Below are 17238 nucleotides of genomic sequence, written 5' to 3'. Positions count from 1 at the left end.
CACTTAGCAAAAGTACAGTGTACGAAAGAAATGGGCTACCCTGAAAAACATTTGATCTAATAAACGGATCGTCACGCTGTAGGATTCAATCTTAACGGCTCAAGGGTATGACCTCAAATATGTTAATTAACTAGTATATTTTAAGTTACGAAATTAGTCACAAAGACATACTTTTTCTGAATAAATATATAATTTTTTTCAATGAATTTGGATATCTGAACCCCAAAGTATTGGGGGCAGCTGCAATCTGGGAAATATGGTCCCTATAATTTGGCCAGCAGAGCGATCCAAAATTTGGACCTCATAACGTTAATTTTATATTTTGTGCATTTTGTCGTATTACAGGAACTTTTTAAGGGAATTGAAAGGATTTTACGCTCAACTCTGAAAATCGTTTATCCACGCGAAATAACTTTTAGTATTAATTAATTATTTTCATTATTTTAATATAGTTGAAAAAAATTTATTTGTAAGGTAGACAATTTTGTACATAATATAATTTTGCGTGACAACTTACAAATCTGTCGAATAGTTCCTGTAAAATCTAATTTTAGCAAAGTTGTTTACTTGAAAATCGAGTTCACAGAAACTATTCTACCAATTTTACACAAAATTTGTATTTTGCCTTGCAAAATTACATACTTCAAACTTATGTAGAAAATTGTACACCTTGCAACTTAAAATTTTTCTAGCATTATTAAATAAAATAATAAGAACAATAATATTTGCTAAAAAATATTTTTTAAGGAATTTTTTTTTGGCTAGAAGAATTTTTTTACTGTGTGCAAAAAATTTTCAGCTTGCTTAAAAAGTTCCCGAGATAAAGCGAAATGCGCAAAATATAAAATTAACTTTATAAGAGAAAAAATGTAAAATTAACCTTTAATTGCTCTGCTGATGTCTGCTATAAAGACCATATTTTTTGATTATGTACGATTACTCATAGAAAGTATGTTTTGGTGCCTGATTTCATGACTTAAAATTACATCTGCACTAATTCATTTGCATATTTTAGGTCATCTCCTCGAACCATTAAATTTGAGTCTTATATCATGAATCATTGATCATTAGATTTTTGGCCATTGATCATTAGAACATTTGGATCATCAGATCAAATCAGGATGGTCAGTTGTTTCGTTCATATGGTAATGGTTTATCGGAGATTCTGGCTTTCATGTATACCAAACATTTTGTAAAAATAAATTGTTCTTATGCTATGATCTAAGGTATCCTGATAAAATTACCAAATTTTACTACAATTACCAAATATTATCTCGGATAATAAAACCATACTTTGTTGTTTACTTTACCAAAATCATTATCAAAACGCTTCGGTATAAATTACGGAGCATTTTATTTTTCACAAAGAACTAGAAACAGGGCATTTTATATCTTTTGGTAGTTTCGGCAATACTTTTTTCGTAGTGAAACTATGTCAAACTTTTTAAATCTTGAAATTTAAAAATGTTTTGATTGAAAGTTGAGCAATGACCTTTTTTTTAAAAGTTTAAAATTTAGGGTAAATTAGAAAATGATTGAAAATTACGATGCAATAGCACATTTTAAAACATAATAAAATAACATTTTTAAATTAATATTTATACTTATAAAAAAGTTAAAAATTGAGATTGAGCTTATTTTGTTAAAAATGTAGATGATCTTAGTTTATGTATAAATAAACAAAACATGTTTCATTATGTGGTTTAAATATGTCTGATATGAACAAAAATAAAAATGATTTGAAAAATTCTACAATCGATTAAAAAAAAATCTATAAGCAATTAGATTTTATTCATGATTGAGAATTACTTTTTTTGTAATGAAGCATTACAGAAAGTAAACATTGTAGTTTTAAAAAAATTTATCTCTAAAACAGTTAAAAAGTTTAAAACTGAATTTTATATAAAAATTCGGTTTTTATTTAAAAAGTTTTAACTTAAGTATAAAAATTCTGTTTTTCTTCTAAGTTTGTAAGCAAAATATACAACTAAATTTAACTTTGAAAAAATATTAAAATAAGTTTGTAATAAAATTAAATATCACATACAATTTTAAAGCTTATTTAGTACTTTAATATAATATGGTTATAATATAAATTTTAAACTTTAAGTTTAAATAGACCAGTGACCAAAATTAAGAATTGCCATGATTTAAATTAGCACATATTCTATGCAACAGAATTAATTAAAGCTTGGTTAATATATTGAAGCAAAACAAAAAATTAACTGAAAATAATGTTCCAAATATTCTAAATAAGATTTAGTTCCAGCATTCATTATCTTATACCGGTTAGTTCTGTTTCAGTGCAAAAATACATACGAGTATAAGTTTGCATATCTTCTCTTTAGTATGATAAATATGTCTTCTTCCTCCATGAATGATGAGCTCGAAATTAATATCACACCTCATTATGATTAATCAATATAATCATCCGAGAGGCAATATTGGGCGATAAGAGAGAAATTATAATCGGTGCGTTTCGCAAAATTAACTCTTAATTGAATTCTAAGATAATTGTAATCTCATTTCCGTGTAAGTTTGGTTCGTAAATGATAACTCAGCTGAAACGTTAATGTAAACGTTTTTTTATCACGCATAATGATGTAACTATAATTTAAATGATAAAGTGAAATTAATGTTATTTATATTTCTTTATCAATTTAATCATTTTGATAGGTTGCGGTAATCACTTTAAAACCTTCTATACATAATTCTGATATAATAGGGAGTATACATAACATTACAGTGCATCACTGTAGAAAGCATATCAATTGAATCAAACACATTCTGGTTTATAGGGATGTTTAACCGACATTTTCCTAATTAATATTTTAATTTGTTGGGGGAAAGTACACAGTATTGCATTTATGTACCATAAATAGCGTATTATTTGAATCTAACGTATAGTTAAGTTTATTGAGAGCAATAATACATTTCGTTCTGAATTAATATTAAGTATAAAAAAAATTTCCACCAAATTCCATTTTTTTTAAGTATGTAGAGGAAGACATTGACAAAAAAACAAGGAAGGGCATTGTTTACACAAATATGGTTAATAGTAAAGAATAACGTGGGGTGAAGATGGAGGGACGACAACACTAGGAAACCTATGTTTTCTTTATTTGACCATTTGCAATCGACTTTATTTATAGTTCTAAAAACGTAACTTTTAAATTCCGTTATTTGTAAGCTTGCCTTATATTATTTATGACATAGTTTATAGCTAAATTTTTAGAGTAGGTAAAATTTGTAAAATTTCATCATTTATCTACCAAAAATAGTCTTAAAATTTAAATTAATTTTAGGTACTAAGCAAAGTGAATTTCTTTTATTAATGAATCTCATTCTGAAAAATATTTTAACACTGCATACTAGGCAAAAATATCCCTATAAAGAGTTAATATTTTCTACATTCAAAATTAGAAGTCTCGTTTTGGTTGTAATTCTTCCCCGTTTGAACGATAATGTCTTCCTCCCAATGACTTAATTGAATGTTTTTTTATCATTTACATACATATATTGCAGTTCAAAAAAAAGAACTGACACTAGTTAAAAATGCTCTAAGGTATAATGGTAATACAAAATTTTCACATGCAAATACAAAATACGAAATTTACACATACAAATACAAAATACAAAATTTACACATACAAATACAAAATACAAAACTTACGCATACAAATACAAAATACAAAATTTACAAAATACAAATTACAATACAAAATTTTACCACATTAACCAAATTTCATCGCATATTATGAAACAATATTTTAATGTTAATTTTACCGAAATCATTACCGAGTTTTCTGACACACACAGATATATATATATATATATATATATATATATATATATATATATATATATATATATATATATATATATATATATATATATATAAGTCCCGCAGTGGACTGATCGTTAAGACACGGTTCCCAGCAGATCACCGAAGTCAAGCATCACTGGCTACGGTCAGTGTGCGGGTGGGTGACCACTTGGATCAGTCTGCGTAGGGACCGAGGGTGTGCGGTATTGGTCCTCGTTAAACTGTGCTACCGTAAAGTGCTCGATTTCGCGCGCAGGTCGTCGGGCTACCGAAGCGGGGGTGCCATCCCCTCCGCAGAGGATCAAAATTGTGATGGCATGTCTTCGGATCATCCTCCGGGATGTTTCCCAGACCGTCGCCAATAGCCCATTGTGCAGCTCTAGTGTGACGTAAATTATATATATATATATATATAACAATATATATATATATATATATATATATGAGTGGCTGGGTGGCGCAGTTGGCTTGTCGTCGGCCTTCTGAGCCCAAGTCTGCGGGTTCGATCCCCGGCCCAGACACCGGATTTTCGAGATGCAAAAAATCCTCAGCGGCCATGTCGTATGATTATGCGGCATGTAAAAGATCCCTGGGTTGCCTCATTGGCTCTTGGCATTTCCGGCAAAATTAAATTCCTAGTGCACTTTAGCATCCAAATAGAATCTCGGTGCTGCCATCTAGTGTGGCAGAAACTAGACGTCCAAATTAACATGACCAACGGTATCTCACCCATTGTGGTGGTCCTGAAAAGTGGAAAGAACGCACTAGGTATGCTCATCGGCAAGACCGATTGAACAGCTTATTGGAAATAAATATACATATATATATATATATATATATATATATATATATATATATATATATATATATATATATATATATATATATATATATATATATATATATATATATATATATATATATATATATATATATATATATAAAATTTGTGTTCTAAAAGTTGATATTTAATCATCATACTTTAGTGCATTTATTCTGTTAAATTTACTTTTCATTTCTGTGTTTTTTTATCAAGTGTGTGGTGTTAAGAACTGTGACTTTGAAAACTACTTCTGATAAACCTTTACCATGTGAACGGAAAATCGTCATACGAATGGCCAGATATCGTATATTTTGGTTTGATAAGCCAGAATTGTTTTTAATTTATCAGAAATGTCATCACCATAAGCTGCGTTAATTTTACTAGAATTTTTTCCCCGTGTTCCAAGATAGAATCTCTAAAATATAATTTTAATTAACAAAAATTCATAATAAGTTTCATACATAATATGTTATGCCTATAAGCGTAATCACAATAATTAAACACAAAAGACTGTGTGCTGACTAAATTTTTTTTAAATTTTTATATTTAATATTATATATTATATTTTATATATTTTACACTTTATTTAATATTTTTTATATATATTGTTAATATTTTTTATTATATTATATATTATAGCTAATATATTTTATATTTTATTTAATATTTTGCTTATATGCTTTGTAAATGAAACTGTACTTAAAAACAGTGGGGCTTAATCTGAGTGAACCTTGTTTTTAGGCTCTATACATATAGTTAATAGTATTTTTTTTTTCAAAACAATTTAAGAACACTCTGTTCCAAAACATTAAATGAATTTGAATTTCCATGAAATTTAAAGCTTTTTATTCTCAAAATTAATTTGGAAATCTAGCATGATTATAAGTGCATAGAAAAAGTTAGTGCATCGATTATTATTTTTAGCTAAAAATAATTTTCGTTATTTTTTAGTAGAAAATATTTCAGATAAAATTCCAAAAAACAGTACCGGTGCCGGTATTACTTAGCGCAAAATCCATTTTTACCGGAACATGTTACGGAACAAAAAAATCATATACCAAATTTTTTACAGTTGAAATTACTATAAAATCACTGAATCACTATAATTATATAAATCTTCTTGCAAAAATTACGGAAAAATATTTTTCAGATTTTATAATAAAATGGATTCTACATATGATGAACTCAAAGTACCCGTACTTTGATCTGTAACTTGTTTCAGTGTAAGCATGCTGGTCTCTTCCCCTCTTACAAATTTTTTATCTATAATTTCAAGTCAGTGCATTGTGAGATGAAAATATTTTAAAATGCTCTTTAATATTGGAAAGGTAAATAAGCCATAATGCATAATTCTAAATTCTGTGATACATTATAGTTTCAAGGCGAAATAGTTGGATTTTTTTAAAGAAAATAAAAAATAGTGCCATAGAATTCTAAATGACAGAAACGAATTGAAAAATTGTTTTTGTGCATTCTTCCATAAAAAAAACATGAGGCAATGAAAACATTTCTTAAACCTCTTGTAGCAGAGGATCGTTACTAATCTTTTTTTTAAAATAACTTGTATACTTTTTATTGTGTGACTTGCAACAAAAGAAAGCAGTAGCGAACGTGACAAACAACAAAGCATATATATTTCCATGCCAGAAATCTATATTCAAAGACTATTGTTCATGACAATGTAAGTTTACAAAAGCAGTTTCAAATCGTCGTTAAAGAAAAGTATTTTCTGAAACTGAAAGAAAATTTACTTTTTTTAGTGTATATTTTTGAAGATTACTCTTTTTTTTAAAAAAAACAAACAAATAATTAAACTTAAGTCTATGCAAGGAAGTTATATCAAACAAGGAAGATGCACCAAAACAAGAAAAGAATATCAAAGAATATTGTTTTATTTTGTGTCAAAAGTTAGAAACGAAAAAAAAATTTTCGCGTATATTCTGTGCGTATTTTTATTTCATGTGCTTATTTTGACCATTAAAACTTTCTCTAATCTAATATCATATCATTTTTTTAATTTAAAAAAAAACATATGGAAAGAAGTTATAAGTATTTTTTGCCTTCAAAAAATTTATTTGAAAATTTACCTCTGAAAATTTTATCTAATAGTGAAGATCTTTATCCATGAGTAGGTTTTTAAAATTCATTCAACAATTTTCAAGAATTCATCTTCTCATCTGTTACGGGTATGCAATTTTTTTAAATTAATAATAAACAACTGTCTTATATTTCAATAAAATGTAAATATAATATTCCCTACGAAACGTTTATGAAAATTGTAGTAATGAAACCCTATAAAAATGTCTAGAATATCAATCATTACGTATTTAAAGCAAGTTTTTAAGCTATTAATATGTATTTTACTGAAAGTAATATTCCCTATTAAACGTTTATGAAAATTGCAGTAATGAAACCCTATAAATATGTCTAGAATATCAATCATTACGTATTAAAGCAAGTTTTTAAGCTATTAATATTTATTTTACTGAAAGTAATATTCCCTATTAAAAGTTTATGAAAATTGCAGTAATGAAACCCTATAAAAATCTCTAGAATATCAATCATTACGTATTCAAAGCAAGTTTTTAAGCTATTAATATTTATTTTTACTGAAAGTACATTTTAACATTATTCCCAACTTAAATTGCTAAACTTAAACACACTTACATACTTAGGTTGTAACTGAGAAATAAGTTTCAAACTTAAGTTATAATTTAACTGCTTCATTATAATTGTAGAAAGCTAGTTTATATCACTGTCCTAAAAAGTTGTTATTGAACTGATTCATTATGAGAGCCTTATTACCGAAAACTGGTTTATATCACTATCATAAAAAGTTGATATTGACCTTCTAGAACTAATTAATCATAACAACCTTATTACATTGGCTTATAACACTTTCACAGTAAGTAAAATTTAAGTGCTCAAAACAAAATTTAGACCAAAAAATATTAAAAACTAAATGATGCCTTTGGTTGATGGTTTCTTAAAATCTGAAACTGTTTAATAAAGAAGTAGAAAATAAATGGCACTAAATTCTACAAATAAATTTTAGATGTTTTTTTCTTTTCTGTAGGAATAATTTATTACAAGTTTATATTGCAAGTCAAAATTTTTATATTGTCTAGTCTGTATTTAAAAGACGCATGTCAGTAGTTTGAAATTTAAGCTGAAAAGAAAGAGAAGCTAAACTGCAATAAAAATGTTTTAAATATAACTTTTATCTACTTTTTTACGAGTTTTCATTTGCTCGGTAACTTATTTAGCTCAGTTTTACCACAATAGTTTTACCACTCAGTTTTAGTTCATTCCCAACTTGAAAGCTAAATTACATCACATTATACGAATTAAAGTTAAAATATTCTAATTAAGATATTTTATTTTATTTTTATTTTATATCCGTCATTGAACAGCCGACCCAATTTTTGGGTTTACGACTACTAATGTTCAACTCCATAGCCTAGTAATTTTTAACCAATCCAGAAGATAAGGAAACTCCTGGATCAGTACCCCCAGAGGTATTGATTTGTTATGGGAATATGGAGGACTTTGAGGCTCGGCAGATTTAACGTGTATCAGTCACCATTTACTACACGGGAAGTCGTCGGCTGTCGGGGATCGAACCCACGAACTCTTGGTCATGGGCCCAGCGCCCTACCGACCAGGCTATCCCGGCCAAAATTAAGATATTAGATTAAAATTTTAAACATAATAAACGATATGGTCTCATGGTTAATTTTTTTTTTATCTCTTCTCTGTTCTGATAATTTCGTATCGCCATACATGGAGAAAAAAATTCTAGTAAAATTAACCAATGGCTTTCCTGGTAAAAAAAAAAAAACAAAGTCTACTGTATTTAAATGATTTATTTGATAATTTTTCCATTTAAATGGTAATGATTAGGGAAAAAAAATTAAAATTACCGGATTGCACGGTAATGACATTTCTGGTTAAAAAACACCATACCTCTGATTTTTAAAAAAAATATGCAGTATTCATATGATTCATTTGGTAGTTTTTTTTCCATATGATAATGGTTTACCAAAAATTCTGGTTTTCAAAAGCGTAGTTCTTATTACCATACGTTTAAATAAAAAACTTTTAAATGCATACATAAAAAAAAACTGAAATGTAAATTTAACCGAATAAATGGTTTTCTACCATGGTCTAAGGTATCATGATAAAATTACCAAATTTTATAACATTGTATGAAATCATATTTTATTGTTAATTTTACTAAATATAGCTTTCGGAATAAATTACCGAGCTTCTTTGTGTTCCATTAGAGCCCGAAAGATGGTAAATTTTACCATATTCTAGTAGTTTTGACCATACTTTTTTTTTCAGTGTTTCAAAAGAAATTGGAAAATCAATAAATAGAAAGAAAGGACAGTATCTTCTAAAAATATATTGTGAATGCTCTTATGCGGTAACGGTTATTTCTTACAAACCAAAATATTTACTAATGTGAAATTAAAAAAGTATTTTGAAATTAAAATAAAGCTTAACAGGAATAAAAAATATAATTTTTTCTACTTTGCTTTTTCAGAGCCCATTGCCATCTGGAGACGAAGGCGAACCTGAAGGGGTTGCAACAGAAATTGCAGAGAAGCTGATCAACGCCAATGGAGGAGCAACAGATATGCCGGCCGCGATCACAATGGAATCTTAAAGATACATTTCGCTTAAATCAGTTGTAATTGTGTTTAAGAAAATGCTAATAAGTAATAAGAAAATAATTAATATACTAATCATTTTGTCTTGATAACGCAAATCTCCTAGATCTTAAAAACCAGAGTGAAAAATAAGCATAACAATACCCTTTCTGGATAATTGTACTGTCCTATATCTTGTTTCTCCCATAACTTATAAACGTGCCAGTTGAAGTACGCCAGCAACAGGTGTCCCTGACTTATTATTGAAGATTTTTTCATGTTTTTTTTCTTCTTTTTTTTTACATTTAAGAGAAAAATTTAAATGCGCATGGAGAAAAAAATTCTGGTAAAATTACCATGCTGAAAGGTAATGACATTTCTGGTAAAACTTATCCTAATTCTGGTTAATGAAACCAAATTGTACAGTATTTAAAACATTCATTTCGTACTTTTTCTGTTCATGTAGCAACGGTTTACTGGAAATGTTTGTTCGGAAAATTACAGTTTTTATTACCATACATTTAGTAAAATACAAAATTGAAAAGTAATTTTAAATGAATAAATATTTTTTCCCATGTTCTAAAGTATCATGATAAAATTACCAAATTTTACCTTATTAACCAAGTTATATCACATATTGTAAAGCTATGTTTTATTGTTAATTTCACCAAAGCACTCGGTAATGATTACTGATCCTTTTGAGGTCCCCATAGAGCCAGAATTACAATAAATTTTACCATATTCTGGTAGTTTTTAAATCCAAAATTTTTTGCTCGGTGCGTGTTTAAGATTAAAATCCCACACATTTTATATCAATAATTAATATTATTATTAATTGAGTGATTAAAATATTATTTTCATCAGAAATTTCAACGTTTAATCTCTGCAAATGAATATTCAATTTCGTAATGAATAAAACTACACCGCTTAAATATTTAAGCAAAATTATGAGGATGGGCTTCGAGTTCTTTTTGCGGCAAAAGTTCTTTGCTAACATTTAAGTTGAATGTTAAAAAATCTTTAAATACTTTCAAAAACTTCTATTATGATGTCATATTTTTAGGGGAAAGCATATTTTTATAAGTAAATATTCGATTTTCGTAAATAAAAGTGATAGAGTTGTTGCTTTACGGATGATCTCAACAAAAATCTTTAGTTATTTAAATCTTCAAATATTTTGAGTTTAAATCTAGTAATATTTTGTAAAATTCAAATGTTAAAAGTTTCTGCGAATTTGTTTTTTCTTCAAAACAAATTTCTTACCGTAAAAAAAAGTTTGGTCAAACATACGAAGCAATAAAAATATGAATCTTTAAACTTTGCTTCCCCTGTATTTAAAAGCTATTCACTCTCAAATTGAACTCATTTAATTTAAGAATAAGAAACTGTTCTTTAAATTTGTTGTGCGTGGTGCAGTGATTAGGATATTAGTTCAGCAGATACCAAGTTCTATTCTTGATGGAAACTCAACTTACTTTTAATTTTTATTGAATTGAAAAATTTATTGTTTTTTTTTTATTTGAACTTATGAATTAAAAATCTAATTATAAAATTTAGTAAGGAATTTTCAATTTTTTAATCTGAGAGAAAAATATTTATTTTATTTTTATATATCATTTTATTTTTTGATATAATATATTATTTTATTTTTTGAATTAAAATAAGAAGTATTAAGAAAATTTACTTAATAATTTTAAATTTTTTTTCTTAATATTTTGAACTAAAAAAGCTTCTTTATACCTTTCTTTAAATTTTCATTACTCTATACAGCTACTCTAGAAATGTTACAGTTTTTTTTTTTTTTTTGAAAAATAATAGTTTTTTTTTGTAATGGATCTAAGTAAATAAATAAAGAAAAATATAGATAAATATTTTTAAATACTTTTTTTCAAATGAAAAACTTTATTTCAATTTTAAAAAAAATTTTTAAACAAATAGAAAAGTAAAGCTTAAATTTTTAAAATTAAATTATTTATTTTTTATTATAAGTACATTTTTATTCACGTAACTGCACAAATAATATTTAGATTAATGATTAACATACATGTAAATATATCAAGCGCAACAAGTCATCTTCAATTTAAAGTGACTTTCAATCGATAAATTCAGTGACACCTGAATGCATATAATGCGTACCTAGATGTTCGAGATTTCTGTACATTTCAATTGTTTTAAATACTCCCACACCATTTTAATCTCTAAACTTTCCTACCCAGCTTTCTTATTTTTTATATGTAAGCACTTAATAGGAATATTCACTGGTAATGGATTGAGGTAAGAAGAAAGCGAAAATATTGTTATATGTTACCAGTCTATCTCATTTTTTTTTCTGTAAGGGAGAAGGACTGTTACTTGCAATTAACAAAATCCAATTAAATTTAAACAAAGCATAAATTAACCTTATTATCAAAGTATAAGCGACGATTATTCTATTCAATTGAATACTTTTTCACACGTATTACAACTATTTCTTCCAAAAGTAGACTTATTAAATAAATATGGTATTTTTTAAATATTTCTCATGTGTAAATATTTTACCTTTTTTGGAAAAACAATTTCCGTCGTACATAATACTTACTATATAGGAAAAATACTGCACAATCAAAAACCCAAATTCTCATGTTGCAAAACAAATTTCTAAGATATGCTAAATTATTTTATTTATGTTTCAGGATATTCATAATAGGTAATTTATCTGAATTATCTAATGGATATCTAAATCCGTGGTCTCCAAACTAAATTAAGTGGGCCAAATCTCATATTTCTGCTTCCCTAATGTTGTAGAAGCCTTTAGAGAGAAGGCCTTTGCTCGCATAATTTTAATAATCGGAAGGAACAAGCATAGACTGCGCAGCGGGTGAAAAATAAGAATTCGCAACGTTTGGTCTTCTAAGAATTCGATTTCTCGTTTATGTTAACTCGTGCGAAGGCCTTCTGTATTCAAGGAAATGTTGATCTAACCAATAATCTCCTAGAGGAGAGAAAGCCTCAGCACGGGTTACCATAAACAATAAATTTGATCATTTAGTAGTCTAAACGTAATGACATCTTTCATAATAACCTCCACTACACTGCTTAGTAGCCCGAATGCGGTGACGTCTTTTTTTCCTCCACTGCGTAGTTTGTGTTTGTTACATTGGACTACTAAATTGATCCGTGCTGAGGTCTTCTCTCTTCTAAAAGGTGTTGATCTAACCCATTTTTTATCTTATTTTGCTAATATTTTAAAATTAACAATATGAGTGAACTTTTCAAAACAATGATTCGTAGAAACGCATACGCATAGTAAACGAACGAATAATAATTTAGCGAGATAAAATCTTCTCTAAAACATAAAATAATTGACATACCAATGCTCCATCAATATTTTTTACTTGCTGTCAAAACCGCAAAATATGGAGATATACAAACTAGCTGATGCGCAAATATACTCAAAATGTCTTGAAAGAGGAGAGAGAAGGGGATCGAATAGTCACAAATATATGAGTAATTATCAGTTATTTTTTTATCTTCGGATAAGCGATTCTTTTACTCTTATGATCTAATTTTTAGCCCTTGAAAATGTTGATATCTGGCTAAAAAGTTTGGAGACTCCTGATTTTAATTTTTGAAATATTTCTTTTTACTAGAACTAAAATACTTTTACTACGTATTAAGTATTAGTAAACGAAATGGTTTTATCACGTAAATGTATATCTTTTTACTAATGTCTAAAAAAAATTACATTTTCACAAAAAGAATAATTATTTTATAAGCAAAAATATTTTAAATTAAAATAGTTTATTTTGTTTAGACATATTATAGACCATCTTAAAATAATTCGTTTCGTAAAAGTTCAAATCACTTTTTATTTATTCATTAGTAATGTTTTTTTGTTTTTTTTCATCAGTACTATATGTCAAGTAATTGCTGAGTAAGTAATTGCAAAAATTGTATACATTGTACTCATGCCAATAAAATGTTAAATATAAAATGGAGAATTTGGGATTCATAACATCTTGTATACTTTTAAATTTATCTAGTAGCTGTGCCTTTGTAAATTGCAAATTGGATATAATTAAGGTGCTTAGTGTTGTAAGACTGTATGATAAAATAATCTTAAAATTTTACTTGCAAAATTGTTGCATAATTTTGCAATATTATTCGTATTACTTATTTTGCTGATTTTTACAATTTTATTTTTTACTTATAGTTTTGTTGTTATAAGTACTTTCTAGATATTTCTTATTTGAATCATATTGAATACAAATGATAAAATAATCAGTGTTCCTTTTTTTAAAAAAAGTTACAAAGCTTAGATTGCTAACTAATGCTAAAAAAACTTATTTAAAACTAAACAATGTTAAGTTTTCCGCGTGATAGAAAATATTATATAATTTATCTATTGTGATAAAATTATTTGAACAGAGCTTATTTACCAGTAACTCGCCACCGATAATAAAACATACTAATTTACAAATATTATTTTTCGCCAAAAAATTAAATTTTATTATTTTTTTTTAAGTTTTTAAAATGTACAAATCATAATATTAATTCTGATATTGTCCTAATGAAATTTTAAAAAAAAACTTTATTTAACGATTTAGAGCAATTTGTACACTTAAATGTACTGCGAATTTTTTTCGAAAAAAATCGATCAATTTGTCAATAAATATTTGGCATCGCGAAAACATTAGAAATCAAAATAGGTATACGTCATATTAACTAATACCACCTTATTATCTATGACTTAGATAAATTGGACTTTAAAACTAAGTCAATTCCTAAAATATTTATGTACATATAAATTTTATAAATGTTATATTGTTTTGGGAATTTATAATTCATAATGACAAGAGTTAATTTTTGTTCAAATGTTTTTTGTCAAAATATATTCGTGTGTACATACTTCCAGCATATGCTAAAGACACCGTTTCGTTTTTAAAAATTTCCTACCAAAGTTCCTTTTTTTCACCAAAAAATATGTAAAATACAGTGCTTAAATGCAACATTCACATAACTATTGCATCCATTTATTTCTTTATCAATCACCAGTTGTGAAAAATAGTAAAAAGTTAACTTTTTTCGCGTGTGGTTAACAACACTAAGTTTTAGGGCTATGCATGTACAAAATGCAAGTGTGTAAGGGGCAATTGCTTGTGAGGAAGGAATCTTAAACTAAAGTTAGATTTAAGACAAAATTATATTTTACATATTAATTTACACTTAATAAAAGAAGCAATATACATACAAAAAATAATTACTTTGTGTATATCCCGGAAAAGCTAAGAAGGAAAAAAAATTAATGAGTGGTAGTGTATATATATACACTACTGCGCATTAATTTTAATTGTTTTTTCTTTCTTTTTAGCTTTTCCGGGATATACACAAAGTAATTATTTTTTTAATGTGTATTGCTCCTTTTAATAAGTAATGTAAAATATAATTAATATGTAAAATATAATTTTGTCTTAATTTCATGCAAAGCATGCATCTTTTTCAAGTAGTTATTATTTAAAAGTAAAAAATCGAAATAAAGATTATTCATTATTATTTTAGTAAAAATTGGTATCAGTTAATATGACATAAATTTACTGATTATAAGCTTTAGACTCTTAGCATTGATACAATAATTGGTAATAAAACATGGGAATACGGGAATTAAAGTGTATTTATCTAGTCGCTTTATCAAATTTTAAAGTTTTCTAGTCATAGGTGTGACGAAGAAATGAACGACGCAAAGATGGCACTTCGTCTAGTAGTTATTGATGGGCTGTGATATATACATAATATATACAAACATATATTACTTCTGCAAAACCATTCTTCAAATACTGTACACCGCATAGCCATTTTCAAGCTTCTTTTGCAAAAACATGTTTGATTGTTATGAATTTCACATTATTATTATTATCTTGTTCATACTAGAGCGAAATGAATTGCGTTAATTGTGATACGTAAAATGGTTTAAAAATTATTATAAGGGAGCAGTTATTATTCATTTTAGTGCTTTTGATGTGATAAATGTGTATAAAATAGAATATGGCTGGATGAACTAATGAGAATTGGATTGGTTGAATTTAAGTCTATAGAAATATTTAATTTATTAATGAAAAAAACTCTTTAAAATGAACAGTACTTCTAAACTATTTAAATAAAAATATAAATAAGTATAAATAGATTTAATAATAAATAATTCTATATTTAAGACGCATTATTTAAACTTTTTGTTTGCAAAAATATTTTGCAATAAGTAAATGTTCGAATTATTATCAGATAACTATAATCATATACAACTTAATTACACAAAAACGGACTGTATTAAAAAAAAGCTTTATTTAATAATATTATTTTTTTGATAATTTTTATTTCATATCGCAATTATTGGTATTACTATAAAGTGTATATCTTGACAATGGAGCAAAATTATTCATCTTTTTGTCATCATCCATTAAAAGACATTATAAAGAAAAAAATAATTAATTTATGAATACTAATACAATTTTTTACTTCTTCATGTAGACATTAAAAATGTATTTTTTTAATACTTAGTTGTGATAATTTAGTTCTTTCCATTTATTGAAATAAATGGAAGGAAGATTATTTTTATGTATTGTTTAATTTGGCATTGTAATTCATTCATACTTGAAATATGACTTATGTTTCTTTAATTATTATAATTGAAATATTAGTTTGATTTAAGTTGTTTTAATTGAAATAAATTATTGTGTTAAACCTATAAATTTGGTGCTTGTTTAAAATATAATTTAAATGTATTTTTATAAGTGGTTTCTATACAGGAAAATGAACAAAAATATTTTTAATTTAAATCTGGCCAAGTATGACAATACCTGATAATAGGTGCTTATTGTTTATTTACGCTTTAAAAATCATATCTGAATTACTTGCAGTACAAAACTATTTCTTTAAATTTAACTTTTAGCAAATATTTATCTCTTAAAATACATCAAGCATCACTATTTATTGAGAAACAACGTGCATAAAATATGCCATAAATTATTAAATTGAATAAAAGATCCGAATTTTTAAATGACACTTAGGCGAAGCCGAATAAGAAATTTAAGTTAAATTTTTTATCCAAGTTAGAATTAGGCAGATAGCGTATGTATCTAATCTTTCTTTGAATATTAATTCAGGAATGTTTTTATGGATCAAAACTATTTTTTATTTTTTATTTTCAACAATTATTGCATTCTAAGTTTAATAAATCTTAATGTAAATGTAAAACATATCAGCATAACATATCGAAAAGTTAATTTTTATTTCCTGGTAATGAAAATCTTGAAAAATATAATAAAATGAAATGATGTAAGTCATTACTTTGCTTCGCATGTTATATAATAATTAAATTACGCTTTATATTATTTTCAATTTAATAAATCATGAGTTATAAAATGTCAAAGCATCAAAATTAATCCATTGTGTTTTTTTCGTTTGGAAAATACTTTAATATCGTAACTACGCATTCGTATCATGTTTATTTTTAAAAAATTGAAATTTTTATTGTACATGATTTTATTTCTGAAAGTTCACCATCTGAATTAACTGTTTATTTATTCTGTTTCGCATTTCGCAATCATTAAGGATGCGCTGGCTGCTGGTTAGCTGGGAATATGCGAATGTTTTGTAGAAATATCAATAAAATTTAGAAAATATATTTGTGTTTCTATTTTATTTTAATTAAGATTATTCATACACTTTCATTCAGAAATAAATATTTATATCTGAAAATTTTAAGTTTTAAATAATAGGGATATTACATTATAATATCAACACTAAAACACTTAATATGATTTTTTCCTAATAATACATCATTCTGCATTGAAAAAAGGTAAAATTGATAATTTGTGTGTTATATAAAACATGTATATACTATGTATATATCAATACATGTATGTATATGCATGCATATGTATTAACATATACACCGAAGA

The 17238-nt window shown here is 26.3% G+C and overlaps 1 protein-coding gene across 2 annotated transcripts in view; it reads left to right on the top strand.

The window, feature by feature from the left end:
* LOC107439448 (uncharacterized) overlaps positions 1–16961 on the top strand; it is a 166033-nt gene extending 149072 nt beyond the window's left edge. For both annotated transcript variants that reach the window (XM_043057346.3, XM_043057304.3), the window contains one exon: positions 9199–16961. In XM_043057346.3, coding sequence (XP_042913280.2) covers positions 9199–9321 — 123 coding nt within the window. In that variant the 3' untranslated portion in view covers positions 9322–16961. The remainder of the gene's footprint in view (positions 1–9198) is intronic.
* The last annotated feature ends 277 nt before the right edge of the window (positions 16962–17238 follow it).

This window comes from Parasteatoda tepidariorum, chromosome 7, assembly GCF_982258835.1.
Source record: "Parasteatoda tepidariorum strain Cologne lab strain chromosome 7, Ptep-v5.0, whole genome shotgun sequence".
Taxonomy (NCBI): Eukaryota; Metazoa; Arthropoda; class Arachnida; order Araneae; family Theridiidae; genus Parasteatoda; species Parasteatoda tepidariorum.
This window is presented reverse-complemented; position numbering and strand designations above follow the sequence as displayed.